At 62.0% G+C, this 26,723-nt stretch overlaps 1 protein-coding gene across 3 annotated transcripts; it reads left to right on the top strand.

The window, feature by feature from the left end:
* Positions 1–203: 203 nt before the first annotated feature.
* MYO18A (myosin XVIIIA) lies at positions 204–26,723 on the top strand. 3 transcript variants are annotated; one of them, XM_042880013.1, is made up of 41 exons: positions 204–1,217; positions 7,734–7,821; positions 7,888–7,997; positions 8,074–8,250; positions 8,339–8,549; positions 8,650–8,792; positions 9,261–9,361; positions 9,437–9,500; positions 9,608–9,752; positions 10,423–10,434; positions 10,872–11,045; positions 11,115–11,205; positions 11,285–11,477; positions 11,789–11,875; positions 12,626–12,767; positions 12,853–13,012; positions 13,102–13,288; positions 13,423–13,663; positions 14,061–14,170; positions 14,247–14,312; positions 14,545–14,673; positions 15,071–15,214; positions 15,968–16,057; positions 16,135–16,254; positions 16,329–16,440; positions 16,529–16,656; positions 16,740–16,894; positions 17,525–17,648; positions 17,739–17,939; positions 18,202–18,312; positions 19,001–19,105; positions 19,174–19,320; positions 19,390–19,503; positions 19,644–19,760; positions 19,834–19,917; positions 20,045–20,182; positions 20,860–21,045; positions 21,125–21,264; positions 22,115–22,159; positions 23,235–23,360; positions 26,110–26,723. In XM_042880013.1, exons 1-41 carry the CDS (start codon positions 204–206, stop codon positions 26,246–26,248), a joined length of 6,171 nt encoding a protein of 2,056 aa, XP_042735947.1. In that variant the 3' UTR covers positions 26,249–26,723. The 3 variants fall into 3 exon arrangements, with proteins under 3 accessions (XP_042735947.1, XP_042735948.1, XP_042735949.1); XM_042880014.1 differs by lacking the exon at positions 26,110–26,723 and adding an exon at positions 23,920–24,182; XM_042880015.1 differs by lacking the exon at positions 26,110–26,723 and having other exon boundaries at positions 22,369–23,327.

The following is a 26,723-nucleotide window of genomic DNA, read 5'->3' as shown; positions in this document are numbered from 1 at the left end:
CACTGTGAACGTGGCCAGATTTGGGTAAATCTTCCTCAGGTGCATGGGGTCATGCCGAAGCTCTGGGCTTGTTTTGGGGCGCACTGGGCATGGGGTGGCAGCGTTAGGCAGTGGCAGGTTAGGGTCAGTGTTTTCCATGCGGTGTCTGACCATGTCTGTGCGTTGTCCCACAGGCAGGCGGCCGTGCCACAAGCAGCAGCACCATGTTCAACCTGATGAAGAAAGACAAAGAGAAGGATGGGGCCAGGAAGGAGAAGAAAGAAAAGAAGGAGAAGAAGGAGCGGATGTCGGCGGCCGAGCTCAAGAGCCTGGAGGAGATGAGCATGCGGAGGGGCTTCTTCAACCTCAACCGTGCGTCCAAGCGGGACTCCAAGGCGCGCCTGGAGATCTCCAACCCCATCCCCATCAAGGTGGCCAGTGGCTCTGATCTGCACCTCACCGACATCGACTCTGACAGCAACCGGGGCAGCGTCATCCTGGACTCGGGCCACCTGAGCACGGCCAGCTCCAGCGACGACCTCAAGGTGGACGACGCCAACTTCAAGGGCTCGGTGCTGCAGCGGGCGGCCAAGTTTGGCTCCTTGGCCAAGCAGAACTCACAGATGATCGTTAAGCGCTTCTCCTTCTCACAGAAGAGCCGCGATGAGAGCGCGTCGGAGACCTCCACCCCCTCGGAGCACTCAGCAGCCCCCTCCCCTCAGGTGGAGGTACGCGCACTGGAGGCTCAGCTCTCCAAGCAAGGCGCACCCCAAGGGCATCCCCGCACCCCTCCTGTGCCCTCCTCGATCTCCAGACCCCCAGAGCTGGTGAGCAAGAGGTTTACTGCAGAGCTGCGCCTGCCCGCCCTGGTGCCCCCGCAGCCTCCGGCACCTCGGCAGCTGGAGCTGCAGAGACGCAACACCGGTGATTTTGGCTTTTCGCTGCGCCGCACCACCATGCTGGACTGTGCCCCCGATGGCCAGGTGTATCGCCGCGTCGTGCATTTTGCTGAACCCGGCGCCGGCACCAAGGATTTGGCACTGGGATTGGTGCCAGGCGATCGCTTGGTGGAGATCAACGGGAAAAACGTGGAGAATAAAACACGGGATGAGATCGTGGAGATGATCCGGCAATCCGGTGAGACGGTGCAGCTGAAGGTGCAGCCCATCCTGGAGCTGAGCGAGCTGAGCCGCTGCTGGCTGCGGGGCGCCGAGGGGACGCGCCGTGCCGCGTGGGATGTGAGTACTGGTGTCCCCACTGCAGGTGTCTGGGTTGGCACAGGGCGTGGGAAGCAGTGGGTGCTGCGGATCTTCCCTCTGCCTCCCTCTGCAGTGCTCACCTCCCTTCCCATGGAGGAGTACGGGGAAAATCCTTTTGTTTCCCACTGGGTCTGAGGATGGCAGTGCTAGGAACCTCTCTGTGCTGTAACCCCAGGTCTCACGGGGACGGTGCTCGACAGGGAGCTGCAGAGGGTTTGCACAGCCCAGCGTGCGCAGTCGGTGCTGTATAAATAGAAACTCAATGGCTGGGTGACCCACATCTTCCCCGTGTGCTGCCAGTTCCGTTGACCTTGCTGTGAGCATTAGGCATCCTGGGATGCTGTGATCCTATGGAGCCGGACCCCACACGCAGTGGGCTGTGATGCAGAGCTGTGGGGCACCCCATGCTGCAGCACTCCAGCTTGGTGCGGGTGCACAGTTGCTGCCAGCAAGTGGGGGCTGGCAGTGTGCCGGTGGCAGTGAGAGCATGGTGCTCAGGCTGGGATGGGGGAGGAGGAAACGCTGTGCCCTTGGAGTGTGGGGTGCAGGGAGAAGCGTGGCACGCGGCCTCACGGTGGGTGCTGGCATGGCAAGCGCTTGCAGGCAGCAGTGCTCTTCCCATTTAGCAGGCAACAAACTGAGCCTGGTGCTGCAGGGCCGATGCCTGCAGGGGGTTAAGGCATAAATCGTGGCAGAAGCAGTTCCTGGAAAGGAGCCGTCCTGCGCGCTGACCACAGATGGCTGCTTATCGGCAGGATGTGCCGCGCAGCCAGGGCGGGCTCTGGGCTTCAGCCAGCGCTGTGCTCTGGGCTCCCAGCAGTGCCCCCTGTTTCTCAGCCCTTTCCTCCAGCTCAGGGCATGGGCACCCCCTGTCCACACTGCTCTGCACCGGTGTGTCCTGTGTCCTCCCTGGCAGCTGCAGCTCTCTGGGGTCCCTCGTCCTGCAGTGAGGACACCAAGGGACACACCACGGCTTTGCAGGTGCCACCCGCCTTGCCAGGGGTTGGGATGGGCGCAGTCAGAGTGTCCCTCTCCCACTGAGGCTGTGCAAGGTGTTGATGCACACAGGGAGGCCCAGTGCTCCCCCAGGCCCAGCTAAGCTCCCTGGAATGTTTCTGGTCCTAATTTAAATAAAAATGATCCTTTTTGAAACAGGAAATTATAGACATATTTTGGGCTATTGCTCCAGTAGCCCCTCCCCGGCTGAAGCGGGGAAGGTGGCGGGGTTTAACCCCTCCACGGAGGGACCCAGGAGCCACCCTCATCCCACTGCCCACTCCCATGGTGGGGACCAGGAACAGGAGGCACTGGATGTGATGCCTGGGGGGGCTCTGGGCAGACCCCATTGTGCTAAGGGGTGCCAGCCATGCTCTGGGTGCTGGGCAGCCACTCTGGCTCAGCTCCAGGCTCCTATTTATTTATTTACCAGTGAAATTCCTCAGGCAGGGTGCAGGCATGCGCCGTCCAGCTCTGCTGGGGCAGAAATATTCCAGAAACGCTCCCGATCTGGCCAGACCACAAACATCCGTGGCCCTGCCGGCGCACCCCACGTGCCCTCACTGGCCTTGGGCACCCGTGTCCAGAAGTGCTTCCTCCTTATTTCTTTGTGTCCTCCCTGAAAAGCTCCTCATTTACCATTTATTCTGCCTTTGCTACGGGGGCAGTGCTGTCCCCACTGCAGGGGTCCCCAGGAGACCCCAGGGAGGGGGCTGGTGCCATGCCTTGGCCGTAGGGTTGGTGCACTGTGGCTGGGCTGTGGGTTCCTATGGAGGCAGACGCAGCCCATGGGCAGCAGCACCGGCTTCCAGGCACATGTCAGAGCCCAGGCACATGTCAGAGCCCAGCCCCACTGTCAGAGGACACGGCTACGACCTCTTGGCTGGTAACAGCGTGGCGGCCGCCGAGGACAGCAGTGTCACTGCTGACATGCTCTGCTGTGCCACCCCTATCGCCATCCCCGATGCATGACCCAGGAGAGGTGTGTGGAGAGGGTTTGGGGCAGCTGTGGGATGGGGGTGTTCACCCCATAAGTGGCTCCGACCTGTTGTCTCCTGCAGCAGTGGTTTTGGCTCAGGGCACATCTGATGTCCAGGGTAGACAGGAACTACCACGATACCTCCTGGCATCCCGATGCCTGGTTTTGCCGTCTCCATTGTGCATCCTGTCATGATTTGGGTAACTTTCACTGGTGCTGTGGTGCTGGGATCAGCCGCAGCAGCTCGGTTTGGCACGAGGACAACCCTCCATGCCACCCCGCGGGGCTCAGGGCTCTCCGTCCCCAGCGTTACTCCTCGAGGCCACTCCAGTGCTGTGCCACGAGGATCCTCAACACAGCACTGTAGGGGCGGGCAGTGGGACGGGGGCCGGACGCTTCCCGAGCAGCCTCAGGGCCCACATCACTTCCTCCAGCAGCGGGGGAGAGGCCCCGCTGCCCTCCCGTCCCCCCCCTCCGTGCGCCCTCCGCCTGCTGCGCGCGCCGCCGGGGCCCTCGCATTCCTTGGCTATTTTTAGGGTGGCCCTATCAGCCCAGCTGTCCCCGCACCGCCGCCAGCCTCACCCACCGCCTCGCGCCGCGCTCGCCCCCTGTATCCCCGCGGTAAGGTGGGGAGCTCGGGGCGGTGGGGGGGGCCCTCCCTTAATGAGGTGGAGGCAGCAACGGGGGCCGCTTCTGGGACGGGACCCCGTTGTCGGGTTCACTTGGAAAGGGGGCGTGGGGGGAAAAGGGGGTTAGGGGGCCTCTGTGCCCGGAGCGCTGCGCTCAGGAGGGTGGGAGTGGGCCCAGGTGCTGAGGGGAGGGTGCTGCGATCCCACATGGGTCAGGGCGCTCCTCCGTGCTTTGGGGCGGTTCTTTGCGGCGCCCCAGTGGGCAGAGCCGCGTCGGCCCCGCTGGGTATTGGGGTGCGGTGCTGTGTGGGGGCGCTGGGACCCTTTGGGGGCTGCCCGGCTGCTGGCATGGGGTCGGGCTCAGAATAACCCCCGGTGTGCGGAGCGCGTGCGCGGGGCAGAAATATCCCTGCGCTCACCCCGGCATCTGCTTACAGCCGTGGGCTGCAGTGCTGTGTGCAGCGCTGGGGGGTGAGCGAAGCAGCTTTTTTTGCAGAATGAGTTCCCATCCCCAGGCACTCCCTATGGACAGGGCCGGCTCAGCTCAGGGTCCCTGGGTCCCCAGCCCCGTCCTGCTCACTTCTGCCTCTTTCCCCCAGCCAGGGCCGCGGCTCCATGAGACATCGCCATGGCCTTCTCGTCCCGCTTTGCGTTCTGGGAGCAGAAGGGAAGTGTTGCTCGTGGTTGCTCGCACCCTGCACTGCTCCCCAGCACCCATCACACCCATGGCAGTGCTCCTGGGGCCGGAACTCCCCCAGCGCTGAGGCACCCCCTAACACGACCCCTAACACGTCGCCAGCACTAACTCACTCTCTAACACAACCAGGGATGTGAAGTGGCTCTATCAGTTGCCCCACTCCAGCTGCAGCGCAGCCCTCCTGCTTTGGGCTCGCTGTAACCAACCAGGCTGTGCCTTTCAGCCTCCTCCCTCTCCATCCTGCAGATTTCTGTGCTGAGGCTTTGCACCCCCCCTCCCACCAAAGTGCCACAACAAAAGGCCATGTGCTGTCCCCACAGCACCTTTGGGGGCTGAAACACTCTCCTCTCCTTTGTGACCCTCAGGTAAAGGACGAGGACAAAGCTTTAGCTGTGAAAAGACCCGGGAAGGAGGACGGGGCTGTAAGTGCTGCAGGGCATGGGGCAGGGCGCACAGGGCTGGCTTAGGGCTCACCCTTGGCTGGGGCACACCTCTGAGCAAATCCCCCTCCTGCAGCTGCTCCAGGGCAGTATGTGGGCTATGGGTGCTTTTGATGGTGGACTGTGGTCCCTGCCCCACAGAGTCTGGCAGGACAGAGGTTCAGTGCTTGCTTGCTTGTTAACACAGCAGCTGCCGTAACTGTCAGAAGGGGATGTCTTGCAGGTTGTCCCATGCACTGCAGTAAAAATAGCTGAGCACAATGAGTTTTTGCCCCATACCTGCAGCTCAGGGGTTGACGGGGTCCTGGGTGTGGGGACAGGGAGGTCGGCATCGTGCCCTCCCCTTGGAGCCATAGGGTGGGCAGGGAGGGGGCTGACCCCTTGTCCTGGTGGGCAGTGCTCTGTCCGACCCCCACTAACCCCCTGCTGTCTTCATGGCTGCAGCCAGAGAGCCCAAGCCCAAACGCTGGGAAGGATGCGGCACCCGCAAGCCCAAAGCCCGATCCCCCGAAGAGCCCCGACCCACCAGCAGGGAGCGCAAAGAGCCCGGAGCCGGTGCTGAACGGGGCCACCAATGGGCCTGAGGGCCCCGGGGCGGGCGGTGATGGGCAGGGGGATGACGGGCAGGGGCTGTCCCGCCGCAGAGTGGTGCGGGTGGTGCGGAAGGTGGTGCGCAAAGTCCTGCCTGGCGATGATGCTGGTGAGGTGAAGCCCCCCGAGCCCGTGCCGCCCCCCAGAAAGGAGGAGATGGTCCCCCCCGCGCCACCCCCTCCACCACCCCCGGCCAAACCATCCACTCCCGCCAAGCCGGAGCCCAGAGATGAGATCTCAGCAGGGCTCACAACTCTTATGGCCAAGGGGAAAACCAAAGAGCACCGGGCACGGGTCCGGCCGGGGGACAGGCAGGAGAAGTCCCCTGAGCCGGCGGCAGGCGATGCAAAGCCGGCTGTGTCCCCGGGTGCCAAAGCCACACCAGAGCCTCCAGCACGGCCTTCGGGAGGGAAAGCGGAGCCGGCAAAGGCGTCCGCCCCGAAACCCACCGCCCTGGAGAGGCACAAGGTAGCGCGTGTGCATACAGCATGGGTGCCCTAACCTGTGTGGCAGAGCATGGTGTGAGCTCACCTGCATGGCGTGCAGTGGTTTTGGGTTATGTGGGGTGTGCGGTGACACGTGGGGACGTTATTTGGGGTGCACCCCGTCACACTGCCCTTATCTCCCCGTCTTGCTCATGCCGAGAAGAAGCAGCAGCCTGGTGAGAAGCGAGCGACCCCAGCAAAAACCGCCCCGGGACCCCCCCAGCAGGTGTGTGGGAGTGGGGTTTGCAGTGCCATGTGCCCTGCAGGGCTGCCCGGGGCGGTGCTGGGTGCTGTGGGTGTCCCACTGTCGGGACGGTGTTGGTCCCGGTGGGCTGTAGGGCTGAGCACGTGCTGGTGATGTCCTCTGTGCCACCAGCAAGGGCTGCAGGGTGGCTGCCTGCTGCTAATGGTGCTCTGCCTCCAGGCTGCGCCCGGCCCCACGCCCCGGCTGAGCCCATCGGAGGAGGCCCAGCGCCGGCTGGAGAGGATCTTCACTGCTTCTGTAATTCGGGTGGAGGGGTTTGATGCTCAAGCACGGCCCTGTGCTGTGCAGGATGGGCTTAGGGTTAGGGGTAGGGATGGGGATGTTATCCCGTCCTCAGCGTGCGCTCGCATGGGGCTTTAGCACCCCCACATTTGGCCACTGGCCCCATGGTGCCACACTGGGTGCTGCTGGCTGCAGGCAGCAGGTTTGGCAATCGCCGCCCTGAGCGGTGCACATGGCCTTGGAGCCACCGTGCCGTGTCACCATCCCTGCGTGCACAACGCGGCTGTGCCGGCTCTGCTCTCTGCCTCTCACCCCTCTCTTCTTTCCCTCCTTCTCTCTCGCTGCTGCCAGCTGGACCCCGTCACCCCGGCCCCGAGCCAGGTACCGTACCCCTGTCCTCAGCAGCTCTCTGCCCCCGCCGCCCTCCCGCTGTCTTCTGTGTGCCACTGGGCCGGCATCTGCGCCCGCGCCTCGTGCTGGAGCGTAAGGCTTCCCCCACCACAGAGGGGCCAGGAAGGCACCCTGCTTTCCTGCATGTCCCAGCATGTGGCACCATCCCCAGTAGTGCACCTTCCTGCTCGGCAGCCTCGTGGTCACTGTGCCCCCCCCAGCTCCGTGTGTCCTCAGCACCGTTGTGGCCAAGCGCTGGCCCCATGCCTGGGGGCTTTGGGATGGCTGTGCTGTGCCATCAGGCTCTGTTTGCTTCCCCCATGCTCGCAGCAGGGCAGCGTGCCCCTTCTTACCCTCGCTCCCCATCTGTTGGCCCTAATAGGGACAAGCAGACGATGCTCTCTCGGCCCCCGTCGGCCCCAGCCCTGCTGCGGCTCAGGTTTGTCTTTGGGGCTCGTCCTGCTAGCAGATAGCAGCGATGTCCCCAAAGTGCCAGCCTGGCCTTTCCCACACCTATGGGATGGCCACCAGTGTGCTGTATCCTGTGTCCCTGCAGCATGCCGTGTCCCTGCAGCACGCCGTGTCCTACGGCACACCATGTGTCCCTGCATCCCAGCATGGGGCTGCAGTTTGGGAATGGGGGTAATCGTGATGAATGCACCCTGAACTCACTGTGACTTCAAGTCTGTCCCATCCATGGCAGGGACCTGGGGCTCCAATCCCACCCAGTGGATTCCTGGGGAGGCGGGGTGTCACGCGGGTTTGGGCTCCCTCCAGCCCCTTTGTCCCTCTGTCCCTCAGGCCAAGACAGAGGAGCAAATCGCTGCTGAGGAGGCTTGGTATGAGACTGACAAGGTGTGGCTGGTGCACAAGGATGGCTTCTCCTTGGGTGAGTCAGGGGCTGGCTGGGGCATGGGAGGCTTTCGGGACCCCGCTGAACCCCATGCCCTTGCAGGCAGCCAGCTGCGGCCGGAGGAGCCCAGTGCCCTGCCCGAGGGCAAGGTGAAGGTGAAGCTGGACCACGACGGAGCTGTCTTGGAGGTAGAGGAGGACGACGTGGAGAAGGTAGGGCTGTGGGATGGTGGGGGCTGTGGGGCAGAGGGGACTCCAGTTCTCCATCTGACCCCCTCCTCGCTGCCAGGCGAACCCTCCGTCCTGTGAGCGCGCGGAGGACCTCGCCAGCCTCCTCTACCTCAACGAGTCCAGCGTCCTGCACACGCTGCGGCAGCGCTATGGCAGCAACCTCATCCACACCTACGCCGGCCCGGCCATGGTGGTCATCAACCCGCTGAGCTCCCCCTCCATGTATTCTGAGAAGGTGACGCTGGGTTGGGGGGAGACGGGGACACGTCACCTTGCAGAGCCGCCGCTGTTTGGGGCCGGGGTGCTGAGCGCCATCCCCGCAGGTGATGCACATGTTCAAGGGGTGCCGCCGGGAGGACGCGTCCCCGCACATCTACGCCGTGGCGCAGGCCGCCTACCGCAGCATGCTGATGGGCCGCCAGGACCAGGCGGTGGTGCTGCTGGGCGCCAGCGGCAGCGGCAAGACCACCAACTGCCAGCACCTCGTCCAGTACCTCGCCACCATCGCCGGCAGCACCGGCAAGGTCTTCTCCGGTGAGTCCCCTCGCATGCTTTGCGCTCACGGCGCGCCGCTCTCTCGCTTTCTCACGCCGCCGGCCCCGCACACCGCACCGCCCCGCTTGTCTTCCCGCAGCGGAGAAGTGGCAGGCGCTCTACACCGTCCTGGAGGCTTTTGGCAATAGCAGCACCAGCATGAACGGCAATGCTACGCGCTTCTCCCAGATCATCTCCCTGGATTTCGACCAGGCTGGGCAGGTGGCATCCGCCTCCATACAGGTGAGGGCTGCTCAGCCCCCTGGGTGCCAGAGCGGCTCCATGCCATGGGGGTTTTCTCCCTGATCTGTGCAGACCCACAGCCTCGCTGTGGTTGCAGCCACACTGTGCTCACATCTTTGCGTCCTGATGCGCATGGGCAGTTGGAGGGCAGAGCACAGATTAGTTTGGCTCCCTTTGCTGGCTGGATTGCGCTGATACCAGGGGGTCTGTCTCTCGTGTGATAGCAGCAGCCCTTAAAACGGCAGCTCCAGTGGTAACAGGTACATGCCAAGCACGCTCGGCAGCACCAGGAGAGATGCTCATGGCTCACTCAGATCTTTGTATTAAGCAGTGTCTACTGACAGGGCACGAAGACTTCTGTGCCACCATGGGGACCCAGGGCTGACAGCAAGGCCCAGGCTGGGGCTGGGGGTCTCGGTGGGAGTGTGTCCCCCAGGGATGCTTCCCAATCCTCCCCCTGTCTCCCAGACATTGCTGCTGGAGAAGCTGCGTGTTGCCCGGCGCCCAGCCAATGAGGCCACATTCAATGTTTTCTACTACCTGCTGGCCTGCTCCGACAGCACCCTGCGGTGAGTGCGGCCCTGGTGGGGGCTCAAGAGGCTCCTACCTCCACGGGGACCAACCTGGGGGTTTTCTTCCGACAGGACAGAGCTGCACTTCAACCACCTGGCGGAGAACAACGTCTTTGGCATTGTGCCCCTCGCCAAGGTCCTGTGTGCTGTTGGTCTGGGTGGGGGCTGCAGAAGGGTGGGGGACAAGGGGAGAGATGGGCAGAGGGATTGCACTGTGTGCCAATGGCTCTTTTCTCCTTGCAGCCAGAGGAGAAACAGAAGGCTACCCAGCAGTTCAACAAGCTGCAGGCTGCCATGAAGGTGATGGGCATCTCCAGCGATGAGCAGAAAGCCTTCTGGCTGGTCCTGGGGGCCATCTACCACCTGGGGGCTGCTGGAGCCACCAAAGGTAACAAAATGCTTGGGGCCGGGATGTGTTAAATGGCTGAGCTCAGGTGTGCTGGGTGTTCCAGTGCAGTTCTGTTGGCACCTGGGCTTGCCCTGACAGCTCTCCTCTCCTTCACTGAGAGCAGGAAATTTGCCTTGGGTGGGCAGGTTGCAGGTTCTGTGCAGGTTCAGCCTCTGTGGCTGCTCTTCTCCCCATCTTGTGCCACCTTCCAGGTGCTGAAAGCCTCTCTTGCTGCTTTCAGGCTCACAGGAGAGTTTGGACCAAGGGATTTTGCACCCGGGGGGGAGAAAGATGAGAAAGGAATTTGAGGAGAGTCCCATTTGCCCTGTGTTTTGGAGGGGTTTGAAGGACACTGCACTGTCCTCAGGGTGTTTTGAGGCACTAGAGGGCAGCAGGACCCCACTGCAGCGCTGCTGCGAGGATGCAAGGGTGGTGTGGAAGCTCCCGCGTGGGGCTGGGGGCATCCCCTGATCCCAGTTATGGGCAGCATCACTACGTTCTGCTTGTGGGGAGTGCTCCAAAACCTGGTCAGGAGGGGCATCCCCACATCTTGGTTTGGAGTTTGGCACAGGTTTGGGCATCCCTATGCTGCGTGCCCGCGCTGTGCCGTGCTGTTGTTTCTAACCCCTGTCTCTGTTTGCATGGTGCATGCTGCCCTTTTGCAATGCAGACGCCGACGAAGGTAATGTCCTGTTCTCCGCGTGCCTCTGCCTTCCCCATCCCCTGTGCCACCGCCTTCCCTCTGTCGTGTCACCATTAACCTGCTCCCACCTCCCTGCGTCTGTGTGCCCATCCATCTGTCCTGTCACATCGTGGTGGCCGAGCAGGGCCATGTCCCCAGACCAAGGCAGCTCAGAGCCCTGCACCACCTCAGGGCTCTGTGGGTGGCAGCAATGGAGAGGGCTGTCCCCGTGTCCCCAGCGTGGCTCTGCCTTGCAGAGGAAAAAAGCTCCTTATCCTCATCTTCTCTAATTGAGCCCCAAAATGCCACCTCGGGAATGGCTTTCACATGTCACCCCTGACCCTAACCCACCATGGGGAACCCTGTGACCACTGGGTATAGCAGCAGAGCACCACACGTGTGACAACCAGTGCTGAGCTTCTCTTTCTCCTCTTTAGCTGGCAGGAAGCAGTTTGCACGACACGAGTGGGCTCAGAAAGCCGCCTACCTGCTGGGCTGCAGCCTGGAGGAGCTCTCCTCCTCCATCTTCAAGCACCAGCCCAAGGGCAGCCTGCAGCGTTCCACCTCTTTCAGACAGGGCCCCGAGGAGCCGGGCATGGGTGATGGCACAGGTAGGGTGCAGGCGGCCCTGGGGGGCATATGGCCAGGGATGCTCAGAGCACAGCGGTCCCCTCCTGCAGGTCCCAAGCTGACGGCGCTGGAGTGCCTGGAGGGCATGGCTGCAGGCTTGTACTCGGAGCTCTTCACCCTGCTTATCTCCCTGCTTAATAGGTATAGAGTGGGGTTTTGAGGGATCTGGGAGTCTGGCAGCATTCATCCATCCACACATCCACCCTGCTGTTCCCTGCAGGGCACTCAAGTCAAGCCAGCACTCGGTGTGCTCAGTGACGGTGGTGGACACCCCTGGGGCACAGAACCCCGAGGTGGTGGGGCAGAGCCGAGGGGCCACCTTTGAGGAGCTGTGCCACAACTACGCCCAGGAGCGCCTGCAGCTCCTCTTCCACCAGCGCACCTTCGCCCAGGAGCTGGAGCGCTACAAGGAGGTAGCAGGGACCCCCTGGCCACCAGGACCCCCTCCTCTCCTTTTCTTTCTGCTCCACCACTGTCAAGTCCCTGTGATCCCCCTTACTTCCCAAACTGACTAACCAGAGATCACTCCAGACCGAGTCAAACCCATCAGCTCTGACACTGTCTCTTTGCACCATGGGGGTTTCCATAACGTCTCCCAAAGTGCAGGGCAGCAGGGCAGTGGGAACCCCCTCAGCCCTGATCCAACTGAACTGAGACCTGAGCATCCCTAATGCTGGTCTGCAGTCACACAGGCTTTAACCATTTCTCTGTCCGTTCTCTCCAGGAAAACATAGAGCTCGCTCTGGCTGACACAGAGCCCACTTCCTGGGGCTCTGTAGCTGCTGTAGACCAGCCCTCCCACCAGGCACTGGTAAGCCCACATTCCTCATGGTCACCATCCCAGCTGGGTCCCAGCTTTGCTGTGGCCATCTCCATCCCCCAGACCTGCTCCCGTAGCGTGGATGAGGAGCTGGAGGCATTAGTGCTAATGAAGGGAAGAAAAGGTGATATAAGATGCTTTCCTGAAGGCTTGGGAGAGTTAGGCTGCATGTGTGCAGCAGGCTGCAGGGAGGATGGTGGGGTCTCTGGTGGTCCTCAGGGTGCTCCGGTCCCCAGAGTGCATCCATCCTTTGGGTAGTCTGGTCGCCAGGGTGCTTTAATCGCTGGGATGCTCCGGTCTGTGGGGCACACCAGGGCTCCTGTCCCCAGAGTTCTTTAATCCCTGGAGTGCTCCAGTTCCCAAGGTGCACAGGTCCTTGGGGTGCTCTGCTCCCTGGGGTGCCCCATCCCCAAGGTGCTTTGATCCCTGGGCTGCTTTGCTCCCTGGGGTGCACCAGTCCCAAGGGCGCTCCGGTACTGGATGGGGCTGCAGAAATCAAGTGGGGCTGATGGTGCTGACGCCACACTGGCTTTTCACTTACCTGAGTGCATTGTTTTGCTCCCCCGCAAGGTTGTTGCATTGCCTATTGCCTTTCTTCACTGGGTGCACACTGAGCAGGGGTTGCCTCACGTGGTGCAGAGTTGCTTTGCTGCTTGTGTTGCATGCAGCCCAGGATTCCCCTCACTCTCCCCCATCCCCTCTGGCATCCAGGTTCTGGTGTAAGTGCAGTGTCACCCACAGGTCCGCTCACTGGCGCGCACTGATGAGGCACGGGGGCTGCTGTGGCTGCTGGAGGAGGAGGCCCTGCAGCCAGGTGGCAGCGAGGACACCTTGCTGGAGCGGCTCTTGGCCTACTATGGCCCCCAGGAGGGGAGCAAGAAAGGTTAGGATGGGGACCGACACTGCCTGGATGTGTTGACCAAGCCACCTGTGGTCCCTGTGCCCAGCAGTGCCTTGTGTCCCTACAGGACATGACCCGCTGCTGCCCAGCGACAAACCCCGGCACTTCTTCTTGGGCCACAGCTCGGGCACCAACTGGGTGCACTACGATGCCACAGGCTGGCTCAACCACGTCAAGCACAACCCAGCCACCCAGAACGCCTCCGTGCTTCTTCAGGAGTCGCAGAAGTGAGCGGGGTCCCCAGTTTGGGGTTATGGAGCAGGGGACGGTTTGGAGGAGGTGGTTTTGGGGGTGACGATGCCTTTGTACCCCCCAGGAAGATCATCAGCAGCCTGTTTGCAGGGCGCGGCAGCTCGGCGCTGGTGCTGTCGGGCTCGGTGGCAGGGCTGGAGGGGGGCTCACAGCTGGCCCTGCGCCGGGCCACCAGCATGCGAAAAACCTTCACCACTGGGGTGGCTGCAGTCAAGAAGAAATCACTGTGCATCCAGGTCAAGCTGCAAGTGGTGAGCAGGGGACGCCGGGCTGGGGGATCCCACCACCATGCTTTGTGCATCCTGTCACCCTGCTTTGGGTGCTCCATGGCACGGGTGTGAGACCCCAACAGCACCTCCCTTGTCATGCTTTCCTGTCCCCATAGGATGCCCTCATCGACAGCATCAAGAAATCCAAGCTGCACTTTGTGCACTGCTTCCTACCCAAAGCGGCGGGGAGCGGTGGGGACCCCCGAGGGCTGCCGTGCCGCCGGGTGAGCGGCAGTGAGCTGGAGCTGCCGGCCGAGCACTGCGAGCCCGCGGGGCTGATGCAGCTGGATGTGCCCCTGCTGCGCGCTCAGCTCCGCGGCTCCCGCCTGCTCGATGCCCTCCGCATGTACCGACAAGGTGAGCGCCCCCCCTGCGGCTCACATCCCCGTGCGTTCTCCTCGGGTCCCCCTGGGGATCCCCTTTGGCACAGGCTTCGCTTGGAGCAGTGCTGCTGCCAGTGTCCTCCCCCCAGCTGTTGTCACACTGGGGACACACATGGCCTTACTTGGGTGTCTGCGCCGGTGCTGCCCGGCTGCTGGCAGCTCTCCCAGGCTGCGGGTGACACACGTGTCTCTGCTCTCCCCCGAGGCTGCTTTCTCCCCAGATCTTGGCCAAAATTGTTCAATGCGGCCAAGGAAAGCCTCGTTCCGTGCAAGGAACAAACAAAGGAAAAGGCACGGGGGTGTGCCTAGCCGCCCCCCAGGTGTTCTGGCTGCCCCATAGCTGCCCCATGGCCCTGCTCTCCCCACTCCAGGCTACCCTGACCATATGGTGTTTGCTGAGTTCCGGCGGCGCTTTGACGTGCTGGCCCCACACCTCACCAAGAAGCACGGCCGCAACTACATCGTGATGGATGAGAAGCGGGTACACAGCCTTGCGCCCCCACATCTCGCATCCCACACCCTGTGCCCCACACTCTGATGCTCCTCCTTCCCTGCAGGCAGTCGAGGAGCTCCTGGAGTCGCTGGACCTGGAGAAGAGCAGCTATCACATGGGTCTGAGCCGGGTAGGAGCCCTGCAGGGACATCCCTGCTCTCTGTGGACAGGGCAGGGCAGGCGCCTGGCACAAGGGCAGCGCTGTGCGCTCCCCCTACGCCATTCCTCAGGGAACAAAAGCCCCACACAGGGCCACCCACGCTGGGATGAGGGCCACGGAGCTGGGGACGAGGGAGAGCACCCCATTCCCGTTGGTGTGACACTGGAGGGATGCTGGCGTCTCACCGCGCTCCCCCCTTCAGGTGTTTTTCCGTGCTGGCTCACTGGCCAGGTTGGAGGAGCAGCGGGACGCGCAGACCAGCAGGAACATCACCCTGTTCCAGGCGGCGTGCAGGGGCTTCCTGGCACGGCAGCACTTCAAGAAGAGGAAGGTTCGTAGTGCTTCTCCCCTCCCCGCTCCTCTGCGCACAATTTCGCCTAAAATGGGCAGCGCAGCCTTTCTGCTGCCGCCTGGCCCAGCACCTCCCCCTCCCGCCTCCACTGAGCTGTGGGGAGTTGTGGGGCCGACTGTGGGGCCGGCTGTGGGGCTGTGGGCTTGGTGCTGCCCCACGGTGCCGGGATGGAGCAGCGGTGCCGGCTCCCACTTTATAATTAAAGGCTGCGTAAAATAGGCATCGCTGCAGCACCTCGGTGCTGGAGGCAATTGGATAGATAAGCCAGGGGCAATTAGCCTGCTTGATAATGAAGGGGAGTGTGCCGGGGTGCTGAGCACCCACGCATCCCAGTGGGCCGGTGGTATCCCAGACCTGACGCCGTGCCCCGGTGCAGATCCAGGATTTGGCCATCCGCTGCGTGCAGAAGAACATCAAGAAGAACAAAGGGGTGAAGGATTGGCCCTGGTGGAAGCTCTTCACCACCGTGAGGCCCCTCATCGAGGTGCAGCTCACTGAGGAGCAGATCCGTGGCAAGGACGTGGGTATCACCGTGCCGCGGGGATGGGGGAGGGTTGGTGATGGGCAGAGCAGTGAGGTGGGATGTGGGACCCTGTGTTGGATGCAGGACCCTACTGTAGGTGAGGTGCATGACCCTGTGGTAGATGTGGGACCCCGTGGTGGATGTATGACCATCTCGTGGTGGATGTAGGAACCTGGAGTGGGTGGGGTGCAAAATCCTGTGGTAAATGCAGGACCCCGTGGTGGATACAGGACCCCATGGTGAATGAAGGACACTATGGTGAATGGACCCCATGCTGGGTGAGATGCAGGACACCCCGTGCCCCCCAGCACCAGGCTCAAATTGCTCCCTAATTTGTGAATCAGCATGTCATTAGTATCCCAAGAGCCGGCTGTTGCAAGAGCCCAATTACAGGCGTGGAGAATGGAAATGAAACCGCGTGCCAAGAGGCGTGCACAGGGGGGAACCAGACACTGTGCCCCCACCTGGCACAGAGCCACTGCCTGGCTCAGCTTTCACCCTGACCCAGTGAGATGGTGTCTGAGCTGAGGGCTGCAGGGTCCCCTCCTGCTCCCATCCCCTCTCTGGAGGCTCACAGACCCCTCTCCTCTGGAGGCTGCCAGGCGTTTCGGTACCATTTATGGGGTTGGAGTCGTGCTGGGAAAGTCCCTGCCCAGCCCTCGGCAGGGGGAGCCCCCATGCTGCCCGCCCCATGCGGGGAGAGCTGGGGGTGCTGCCAGCCCCATCCCCTCCCTCACCACTCTGTTGCAGGAAGAGATCCAACAGCTGAAGAGCAAACTTGAGAAAGTAGAGAAGGAGCGCAACGAGTTGCGGCTCAACAGCGACCGCCTGGAGAGCAGGGTAGGTCCCAGCCCTGCGATGGGCGCAGCGTGCTGCCGTGCCCCCCCCTGCCACTGCCACATCCCTGCTGTCCCCAGATCACGGAGCTGACATCGGAGCTGACAGACGAACGCAACACGGGCGAGTCAGCCTCGCAGCTGCTGGACGCCGAGACGGCCGAGAGGCTGCGTGCCGAGAAGGAGATGAAGGACCTGCAGGTATCCAACCGTGCCCCCACCCACCCCCGCTGCCACCCCACGTCCCTGTGAGGCTCACCCTGTCCCCTCCCCAGGCCAAGTACGATGCTCTGAAGAAGCAGATGGAATCCATGGAGATGGAGGTGATGGAGGCTCGGCTCATCCGTGCGGCCGAGCTCAACGGGGAGCTGGACGACGATGACTCAGGTAGCGTCCCACCATGGGCTCAGCGTGGGGCACGACGTGGGGTGCCCCGTGCAGCATCGCCCCACTCAGCCCCCGTTTCCCCGTGCAGGCGGCGAGTGGAGGCTGAAATACGAGCGGGCGGTGCGGGAGATCGACTTCACCAAGAAGCGGCTACAGCAGGAGCTGGAGGACAAGCTGGAGGTGGAGCAGCAGGGCAAGAGGCAGCTGGAGCGCAGGGTGAGTGCCACTCCACGCCGCCGTCCCCACCGTGCCCCCATGCCCACCCTGCAGCACTGACCCCCTGCCCGCCCTGCCCACAGCTGGCAGACCTGCAGGCGGACGGTGAGGAGAGCCAGCGGGCGCTGCAGCAGCTGAAGAAGAAGTGCCAGCGGCTGGCGGCCGAGTTGCAGGACACCAAGCTGCACCTGGAGGGGCAGCAGGGCCGCAACCACGACCTGGAGAAGAAGCAGCGCAGGTGGGGTTGTGCGGCACGGCAGCGGTGTGGTGACATTGCCCTCGGAGCCTCTCGCAGAGTGCTTTTACCATTTTAGCTGGGGTTTGGGCACCCCACCAGCTCCCACTTGGCTGAGGTGCTTCACGCAGGGAGTGCTGCCTTCGCTCTGCGTTGGGTGTGAGGGATGCTCAGGGTGGGAGCACTCTTTTCCCGTGCCGGGGGACACTCGTGCCACGCCGCGCAGCTCCGCTCTCTTCCCATCCCCTCTCCCAGCCCCAAAGTTTGCTAACGTTATTAAGCAGCGGGGATGCTTTCATCTCATTATGGTAATGATCACGCACACAAATACAGCGAGAGAATCCAATCTAATTAATTTCAATTTCCGTGGATTGGAGTCTGTGCTAATGCAGCTGTTTATTACCCGGCGCAAAGAAAGATGGGGATTAGCCGCCGGGATGCGTAAGGCAGGTCACCGAGCCGGGGCAATTTTCCAAGCCCTGGAGGCAGCGATTTCCCAGCAAACCCCTCTGATCCCATCCTGGCAGAGGCTGAACTGCAGGCACACACCCTGCAGGGATGGGACGGGGAGCTGACACCGGAGGGAAATGCTGGAGATGGGGGTCCCTGAGCGTGCCGTGCTGTCGCGTGTAGGTTTGATGGAGAGCTGTCGCAGGCGCACGAGGAGGCGCAGAGGGAGAGGCTGCAGCGGGAGAAGCTGAGCCGTGAGAAGGACGTGCTGGTGGCTGAGGTGTTCGGCCTCAAGCAGCTGCTGGAGGTGAGCGGTTCCCCACCCAGCAGCGCTCCGCTCAGCGTGGCGCACAGCGCTGTCTCACCGCCACGTCCCCATCCCAACATCCCAATCCAGGACAAAGATGCAGACATCGCCGGGCTGACGCAGCGGGCGGAGGCGCTGGAGGCAGAGCTGCAGGACATCTCCTGCCAGGAATCCAAGGACGAGGCGTCTCTTGCCAAGGTGAAGAAGCAGCTGCGCGACCTGGAGGCCAAGGCGAAGGACCAGGAGGAGGAGCTGGATGAGCAGGCCGGCACCATCCAGATGCTGGAGCAGGTAGGGTGGGCGGGGAGGGTTTCTGGGCGGGGTGGTTTCGCAGGGCTCTCATTACTGGGGATGGGCCCGCGGAGGCGGCCGCCCTCACCGCGCCGTCAGGCCTGGTTTCCAGAACCCCTGGTGCCATGGCACGGCACGTTGTGGCGGGGCGGGTGGCACGGGCAGACCCGGAGCAGGGGGTTCTCAGGGTGAGCGGGGCAGCAGGCTGCGGTGTCCCCGTGCCCCCACATCCCCTGGGCTCTGATGGACCCCCCTTTTTCAGGCCAAGCTGCGCCTTGAGATGGAGATGGAGCGGCTGCGGCAGACCCACGCCAAGGAGGTGGAGAGCCGCGACGAGGAGGTAGAGGAGATCCGGCAGTCGTGCCAGAAGAAGGTAGGCCTTACCCGTGGCCCTGCTGCACTGTGGGGGCCAGGATACATCCCGGGAGATGCTGGGCCGTGGTCACGCAGTGCTCGGATCCCACACGCCCGCTGCCCAGCTCCAGCAGCCCGGCAGGTCCGACCGGTCCTGGGCATCGTGCACACATTGCACAAAAGGGAGTCACCGCGTCTGGCCCGGCAGGTCATCAGCGTCCCCAGGGCACGTGGTGGCACACACAGGGTGCTGGCGCCATGGCCCCAGCCGGGCTCACCCAGGGTCACATTAAGCTGGACGTGAGCTGTGACCTGCTGTAGTGGGCGTGGTGATGATGGATCAGCGGTTGGACTTGATGATCTTTGTGCTCTTTTCAAACCATCGTGATTCTACGATTTCTGTAAAAGAGGGAAGATTTAGATTGGATGCTGGGAGAAACTTCTGTACTCAGATGTTTGTGAGGCTGAGGCACTGGCACTGCCCAGAGCTGTGGGTGCCCCATTCCTGGAGGTGCCCGAGGCCACGATGGGGCACTGGCCAACCCCATGAGTAGCAATCTGCCCACAGCAGAGGGTTGGGGCTGGGTGGGCTCTGTAATCACTTGCAGTCCAGCTGCTCTGTGATTTTATGGTTCTAGATTCTATGATTTGATGGTTCTATGGTTCTACAATTCTGTGATTCTATGACGTGATGGTTCTTGCCACAGCTGAAGCAGATGGAGATGCAGCTGGAGGAGGAGTATGAGGACAAGCAGAAGGTGTTGAGAGAAAAGCGGGAGCTGGAGAGCAAACTGTCTGCAGTCAGTGATCAGGTAGGGCACGGGGCACCCTGTGGGGGGGTTGCCATGGCACAGAGCATGGCACGGACCCTCTGCTGCAGGCCAACCAGAGGGACTTCGAGACAGAGAAGCGCCTACGCCGCGACCTGAAGAGGACGAAAGCACTGCTGGCCGATGCACAGATCATGCTGGACCACCTGAAGAACAACGCGCCCAGCAAGAGGGAGATCGCCCAGCTCAAGAACCAGGTGCGTGGCCCCGAGAGGCTGGGGGTGTCCCATTGCCCCCTGGCTGGGTGCTGAGCTGTGCTCCTGCAGCTCGAGGAGTCCGAGTTCACCTGCGCAGCTGCTGTCAAAGCCCGCAAGTCCATGGAGGTGGAGATTGAAGACCTTCACCTGCAGATTGATGACCTCTCCAAAGCCAAGGCAGCGGTAGGGCATTTCGGGGGTTCTCCCACTCAGAGGGGGACATGCCCATGGGGAGAACCCTGCCCATGCTGTGCTCCTTTCCCTGGGGGCTCAGCTGGGCAGGGTGAGGTGCATGGTGCAGTGGTGATGTTCTTTCCCCCCAGCTGGAAGAGCAGCTGAGCCGGCTGCAGCGGGAGAAGAATGAGGTGCAGAACCGCCTGGAGGAAGACCAGGAGGACATGAATGAGTTGATGAAGAAGCACAAAGCAGCAGTGGCCCAGGTGAGGATGGACATCCACAGCCCTTAACACCACTCTCCTGCCCGCCTCGCTAACAGCCCCACTTGTCTCGCAGGCATCCCGTGACCTGGCACAGATGAACGACCTCCAGGCACAGCTGGAGGAGGTCAGCAAGGAGAAGCAGGAGCTGCAGGAGAAGGTGAGGAGCCGAGCTGGGGTGGGAGCACCTAAAAACCTTATGGGTCCCCCAGCATCATGGGGGCCGTCCCCAGAGCGGGGCAGAGTGGGGAGGGCAGGATGCTGGTGCTGAGGCTGCCTCCCCACAGCTGCAAGGGCTGCAGAGCCAGCTGGAGTTCCTGGAGCAGTCCATGGTGGACAAGTCACTGGTGAGCAGGCAGGAGGCCAAGATCCGTGAGCTGGAGACCAGGCTGGAGTTTGAGCGGACACAAGTCAAGCGCCTGGAGGTGGGCACTGTCATCTCCCTTACAGAGCCATGCTCAGTCCCCACGGCAGTGTCACAGTGCTGTGACCACCACCATCCTGGGCCCCCCGTGCTGCACAGCACTGCTCCCGCGGGCGCTGATAACCGTAATCCACCACCCAGCCTGGCAAAGTGCTGCTATTTCCCCGCATCGACTTAGTGAAATTATAGACTCTCCCAACCCCACTAAACGCAGCCTGCTTTATATTCTGCCTTTGCAGCTCTCTGCCGGGGGAACTGAGCAGCTTAGCTCTCCTCTTAATATTTTCCTAGCTGTTATTTCCCTCCCCGCTCTCTCTGCCGGGGCCATAAATATGCAGCGGCTGGCTCGGCGGCTGGCAGAGAATGGAAGCTATTTTTTCCCTACATTACATGCTGTAATTACTTCACACAAAGTTAAATCTATTTTTCCAATTCGCCAAAGCTCCTGCAATTGTTCTACCCCTTCCCTGGCCCCAGGGGGGTGGTTTCTCATCACCCCCCCCCACCTCTTTCCTATCCCCTCATGTAAATTCATGGGGCTGGGATCTTTCCTGGTGTGAGGACCACAGGGGGTGGCTGTTACTGCCAGGTGGGGGGTGAATGCATGGATGCACGTGTGAATGGATGCATGTGTGTATGGGTGGATGGAGCACAGGGAGAACGCTCGCTGCTCCGCAGAGCCTGGCCACGCGGCTGAAGGAGAACATGGAGAAGCTGACGGAGGAGCGGGACCAGCGAGCAGCTGCTGAGAACAGGGAGAAGGAGCAGAACAAGAGGCTGCAGCGGCAGCTCCGTGATGTCAAGGAGGAGATGGGAGAGCTGGCCAAGAAGGAGGCAGAGGCCAGCCGCAAGAAGCACGAGCTGGTGAGGGCATCACTGCTGAGCCCCCACGAATTGGGATTCCCCTTCTCCACAGCCCAGGCTCACCCCACTCTCCCCGCAGGAGATGGACCTGGAGAGCCTGGAAGCTGCCAACCAGAGCCTGCAGTCAGACCTGAAGCTGGCCTTCAAGCGCATCGGGGACCTGCAGGCTGCCATCGAGGATGAGATGGAGAGCGACAGCAATGAGGACCTCATCAACAGGTGAGTGTGCCCGGAGCTGGCTCCTGCATGGGGCACGTCACCTGGGCTCACTGCTTCTCCTCGCCACTTCTGAAACACCAAGGGGGGCCTTGGTTCTGCCCAGTCCTGGCAGGATGCTGTCCATCCATCTGTCCATCCACCCGTGCACCCATTGCATCCATCCATCCATCCATCCATCCATCCATCCATCCATCCATGTATTCATCATTGCACCCATGCATCCATCCATCCTTTCACCTGCCCATCCTTCCACCCATCCATGCATGCATCCATCCATTCATGCACCCATTGATCCATCCATCCATCCATCCATCCATCCATCCATCCATCCATCCATCCATCCATCCATCCATTCATGCATCCATCCTTGCACCAATCCATCCATCCTTGCACCCATCCATCCATCCTTGCACCCATCCATCCATCCTTGCACCCATCCATCCATTCATGCATCCATCCATCCTTTCACCCTCCCACCCATCCATCAATCCTTGCACCCATGCATCCACCCATCTGTGCATTGTGCACCCACCCACCTGCCCACCCCTCCCTTCACCTGCAGCCTGGTGCAGCTTCACCTGCTGCCACATCCCCAGCCACAAATCCTGAGGACATCTGAGGGACCCCAGGATCAGGGGCAGTGTGGGGTCTCGGGGCGCTGGAAACCAGCCCAGCCCTGCAGATGGGCTCAGAGCAGCCAAACCTTTCCCCTCCCCATCTCATCAGATCTCATCCCTTTTGATTTGTTCTCCATTCATCGCCCTGCCCGACTTGGTTTCCTTCTTTTTTTCAATTTTAATTTCATTTGATTTCATTCTGTTATGTTTCTCCCCCACCCACCCCCTCCCAGTTTGCAGGACATGGTGGCAAAGTATCAGAAAAGAAAGAGTAAACTGTGAGGACCTCCTCTTTCCTTCTCCCCCATCCCCTAACCCTGCTCACCCCCCTGGGGCCGGGGCCCCTGCATGCTGCTGGCCCAGTTTCGCATGAGCTAACAGCACCCCAGAGTTTGTTTTATGGGGCTTTATTTTTGGGGGGGGGGGGGGGGGAGAGGAGGGGAAGGTATTTTATTGCATTTATTTTTAAAGCCCGGATATATTGCAGGGGAGGGAGACGTGCGTGATGGAGCGCAGCTCGTTGCTTTGAATGCAACAAGGAGGATTCCTATATAGGAGCCGTAACAGCCCGTCCCGCTCGGGCTGAGCCTGTGGCCGTGCAGATGGAGCGGCCCTTTAGGATGGCACTGCCCAGCCCATCCCCAGCCGCCGTTTAGGATGTGGGAGCCCGGCGGGGTCAGGGGGGGACGCGGTGCTTCGATTTCTGATAGGCGCCGCGATCTCGCTAATGAGAGCAGCGCGCGGCCGGCGTGAGCAGAGATTTACACCGGGATGCTCTCAACGTGCAGGAATGGATTTTGCAATGCAGACGGCACCTTCGCGCTAAAGGCGATCAATACGGTTACCAGCGGCCGTTATAAATTAGATGTTTTAAGGCAGATAGGGCTTTTTTTATGTCCGCCCATAAATCAGGGGCTCTCTGTCACGGTGGGGCCGTAAATTTGTCCGTGCGCCCGCTGTGCCGGAGTCGTTTCTGTTCTGCCTGCTAAACTCCTGTTTACCCAGGGACATCCACGTAGCTCTGCCTCGCGGTAATTCTGCACTCGGTGGCAGCCTATAAAACGAACCCACTTATTTCCTCTCTGTGAGCTCGGCATCCCCCGTGTTTCTGGAGCCGTGCCCCGCGTGGTTCTCCACCTCGTGGTTGATTTCCTGGCTATAGGGCCGTGCACAGCCAGGGCTGTGCTGAGCCCGGTGGCCCCGCATCCTTCTGGGGGTGGTTTTGGGGCTGTGAGGTCGCAGAGCATGCGGTGTTCTGAGATGGAGTGGGGCAGAGGGACGGGGATGGGTGGCACGATGTCACACGTCCCTTCACCACATCCCAGGTACTCATTGCTGCCTTTCTCCCACCAGCGACGGTGACTCGGACGTGGACTCAGAGCTGGAGGACCGCGTGGATGGAGTGAAGTCGTGGCTGTCTAAGAACAAAGGCTCCTCCAAAGCGCTCTCAGATGATGGCAGCCTGAAGGGCAGCAGCAGGTGGGTGCAGGGCTGGGTGCTGGCGGCGTGGCTGCGGCTGGGCACTGCGCATGGTGTCAGGAAAGGGTGAATCTGGGGAGCAGCTCAGTCTCCACTGGGGACACGTGCCCGAGTGCTGGCACGTCCACTGCTCCACACACACTTAGGGATATCCCTGAGCCCCCGGCATCCCAGCTCTGTGTGCAGCCTCCTCAAATGGGTAGCAGTGATGGACTCCATCCTTTCTCTCTGGCAGCTCTACCACATCCCTCCATCATCCCGCATCCCTCCATCATCCCGCATCCCTCCATCATCCCACATCCCTCCATCATCCCACATCCCTCCATCACACCTCCATCCCCACTTCACCATCCCAGTGCTGTAGCCCTCCTGAGGACCACACGGCCCCACTCATGTCCCACAGCCATCAGGGAGAGCTCTCTCCTGATGAGCACAGATTGCTTTCATCCAAACCCGATTTTCTGGCAGGGATTCAGGCATCCCGGGGGGCTCTCCCGCCTTCTACCGAGCAGGGGGAAAGATCTGAGCTGTTTTCTCTTAATTGGTTTAATTTATTCAGCGGCGCAGATGTAAAACATTTTGTTATTGGAGATAATTCCAGTTTTCTGAAGTCGGGAATCAAAGGCGGCGGCTGCAGGTAGCTGACAGTGAGATAAATTGAACGGAGCACTTTAAAGGCGAATCAAAGTGACGGGGTGGAACAATGCCCTCATTTGCATGGAGCAGCTTTTCGCTGACGCCGATAATTCCGCCGTGTGCCGGCGCGTTCCCCGCACTCACTCCTTTCTCTCCCCCCCCCCTCCCGGTGCGCGCCGTGCCCGCACCCAGGTCGGCTCCCACGGATGTCCCCGAGGGCGAAGAGCGCCCGGTGTCGGTGTTGAGCAGCCTGAGCTATAGGAAGCGGCCGAGCCTGAAGGACTCCATAGGCGGCCGCGGGGACGAGCAGACGCTGTTCAGCGCTCTGAGCGAACGGGCGGCCTCCCCGGAGCGCGCTGCCCGCCGGGCGCGGGGCGCAGAGCACGAGGACCGGGCGGCCGTCATCGCCCGCGCCTTCGCCGACGCCAGCGGCCGCGCTCGGCAGGGGCTGGGCAAGCGCTGGTCGCTGTCGGCTGGCGATGGGGAGAAGGGTTCCGTCGCCTCCGCGCCGGTGAGCAGAGCCTCGTCGGCCTCGTGGCGCGCGCCGGAGGATGGAGACGAAGGGGACGAGGCGTGCTCGGTGCTGAGCTTCGCCCTCTCCAGCCCCGGCAGCCTGCGGAGCCGGCGCAGCGGTGCCGACGGTCGCCCCGATTCGCGGCTTTCGCTCGCCCGCAGCCTCCTGGATGAGGCGGATGAAGCATCCCGCGGGCAGCCCCCGCTGGGCCGCAGCTTCTCCGTGCCCCCGCGACCCCGCAGCGCCGCCTCCGAGGACGGTCCCCCCGGGGACGCCCGCCCGGTGGGGCACCGCTCCTACCTCGACCCCGATCTGGAGGCTGCCATCCAGGAGGTGCTGAGCTACCGCTCTCCGCGGGCCGGGGGTCTCTCCAGCCCCGACTCCGGGGACGACGGGCGCAGCGTTCGCAGTGTGCGCAGTGTGCGCAGCGCGGCGCCGCTGGGTGCCGCCGACCGCCCCGGCAGCCTCCGCCGCTCCGCGTCCGCCCTCGAGGTGTCGCGTCCATCCCGGCGCTCCGGCCGCCGCCGCAGCAGCTCTTCCTCGGAATCGTCCTCCTCCTCGGAGGAAGAGGAGGAGCGCAAGAAGAAGAGCGCCAAGAAGAAATCCAAGAAATCCAAAAAGAAATCCAAAAAGAAGAAGAAAAAGTCATCCTCCGAGTCGGGCTCAGATTCCTCCTCCGATTCCTCCTCCGGTTCCACCGTCTCCTACCGGAGCACCTCCAGTGTGAAGAAGGGCCCGCGGGCGGCCGGGGGAGAGGAGCCAGTGCGCCCCGACCGGGCCAGGAAGGAGGAGAAGAGGCGCAAGAAGCAGGTGGACAGCCTGATGATGAAGTACCTGTACCGGCCTGAGAGCGACTGAGGCAGGAGGTGGGAGCGGTGTGTGCCTGCAGCATGACCCGAGTGTGCCACTAACCCCTAACCGTGCCCAGGCACCGTTCCGAGCATCCCTGCTGAGGCCACACGGTGGTGGGAATGCTGCTCCGTCCTTGTGCCGTGGGGTTGGACTCCGAGAAGTGCTAATCCCATCCTGGAGTGGCTGCATGGATCTCTGATAGAAGTTTGGGGTGGGCAGATGGGGCTGCGGCTCCGGGAGGAGCAGTGGTACTAACAGCACCCAGTGTGGGGTGCAGATGTGGGATGACATGGGTGAGTAGATGGGGTCAGATGGTTATTGGAGTGGTTACTCCAGTCCTGCACCCCATCTGTATGGGAACGGGGCTGCAGTCAGCTCTCTGGCATCCTGGCAGTAAGTGGTGAGTGGGTTCGGTTGCTTCCTATGGCTTCTGTAGGAGAAGGGCTGGAGGAGGAGGAAAAATCCCTTGGGAATGCTGTTGGATCACCATCGCAGCCCTTGGCCGGGCTGTCACATTGCGGGTCACTGGCTCAGGTCTGGGACGCATCTCCATCCAGGACTTGCAGCCATGGCCAGTCACCCATTTGAGCCCAGACCCAATGTTTTTTGGCACTGCCACCACTCAGTGCTGCTCTGTACCCAGCAGGAGGGCCGCGGCCCCATTTCTCACAAACAACCCAAGGAGACAACGCAGCCTCGATGCGTCAGGACAGCAGTTCAGCACCTAACCCCTTTTTCTCCCCACAGCCCCCCGAGCTGCCGGAAACCCTTCTCCTATGACCGATGGGACGAGGAGCTGGATGCCACAGAAAGCACGGAGCGCTCATCCCACAGCCCCACCAGCGATGGCGAGACGGAGAGCCGCACTGCCGAGACCCCCGCGTAGCCCCCGCCACCCTTCCCATGGCCCCAACATGCTGGGCTCCTCGGGACCCCCACCCCCCCGGGCAGCCACTGGTTTCTTTTTTGCACGGTGAAGAAAAGGGGAGGAACACACTGCCGTCCCCATCCCTCGTGCAGGGGGGGCAGCCCACCCCTCCCACCCCATCTGTCCTCGGCGGCTCCATCGGTTCCTCCTCAGTGCCTGCTGTCTCCTTATTTTATAAGTTAAAATACCCCCCCGGACACCCCCCTCCATGTTCTTCATCCCCATTTAGTTGAGCCAAAGACGTCTCTGGCCGGGCCTCGGGGCCAGCCGCCCCACAGCCGCAAAGGGGACGTGGGGACGGGGTCCCCCATGGGCTGTCGCCTCCCCTATTGCCCCCCAACCCCACCGGTTGTTTTGCACTACAGCTGTGCAGCCCTTCCTACCCCATTTCCTTTCCATCCGAAAATAAAGAAACGTCATTTCTGGCTGGTGA

This window comes from Lagopus leucura, unplaced genomic scaffold, assembly GCF_019238085.1.
Source record: "Lagopus leucura isolate 7727_CA_CO unplaced genomic scaffold, USGS_WTPT01 Super-Scaffold_100024, whole genome shotgun sequence".
NCBI classification, from domain to species: Eukaryota; Metazoa; Chordata; class Aves; order Galliformes; family Phasianidae; genus Lagopus; species Lagopus leucura.
The sequence above is the reverse complement of the archived record's forward strand: the minus strand, read 5'-3'. Positions and strand labels throughout refer to the sequence as shown.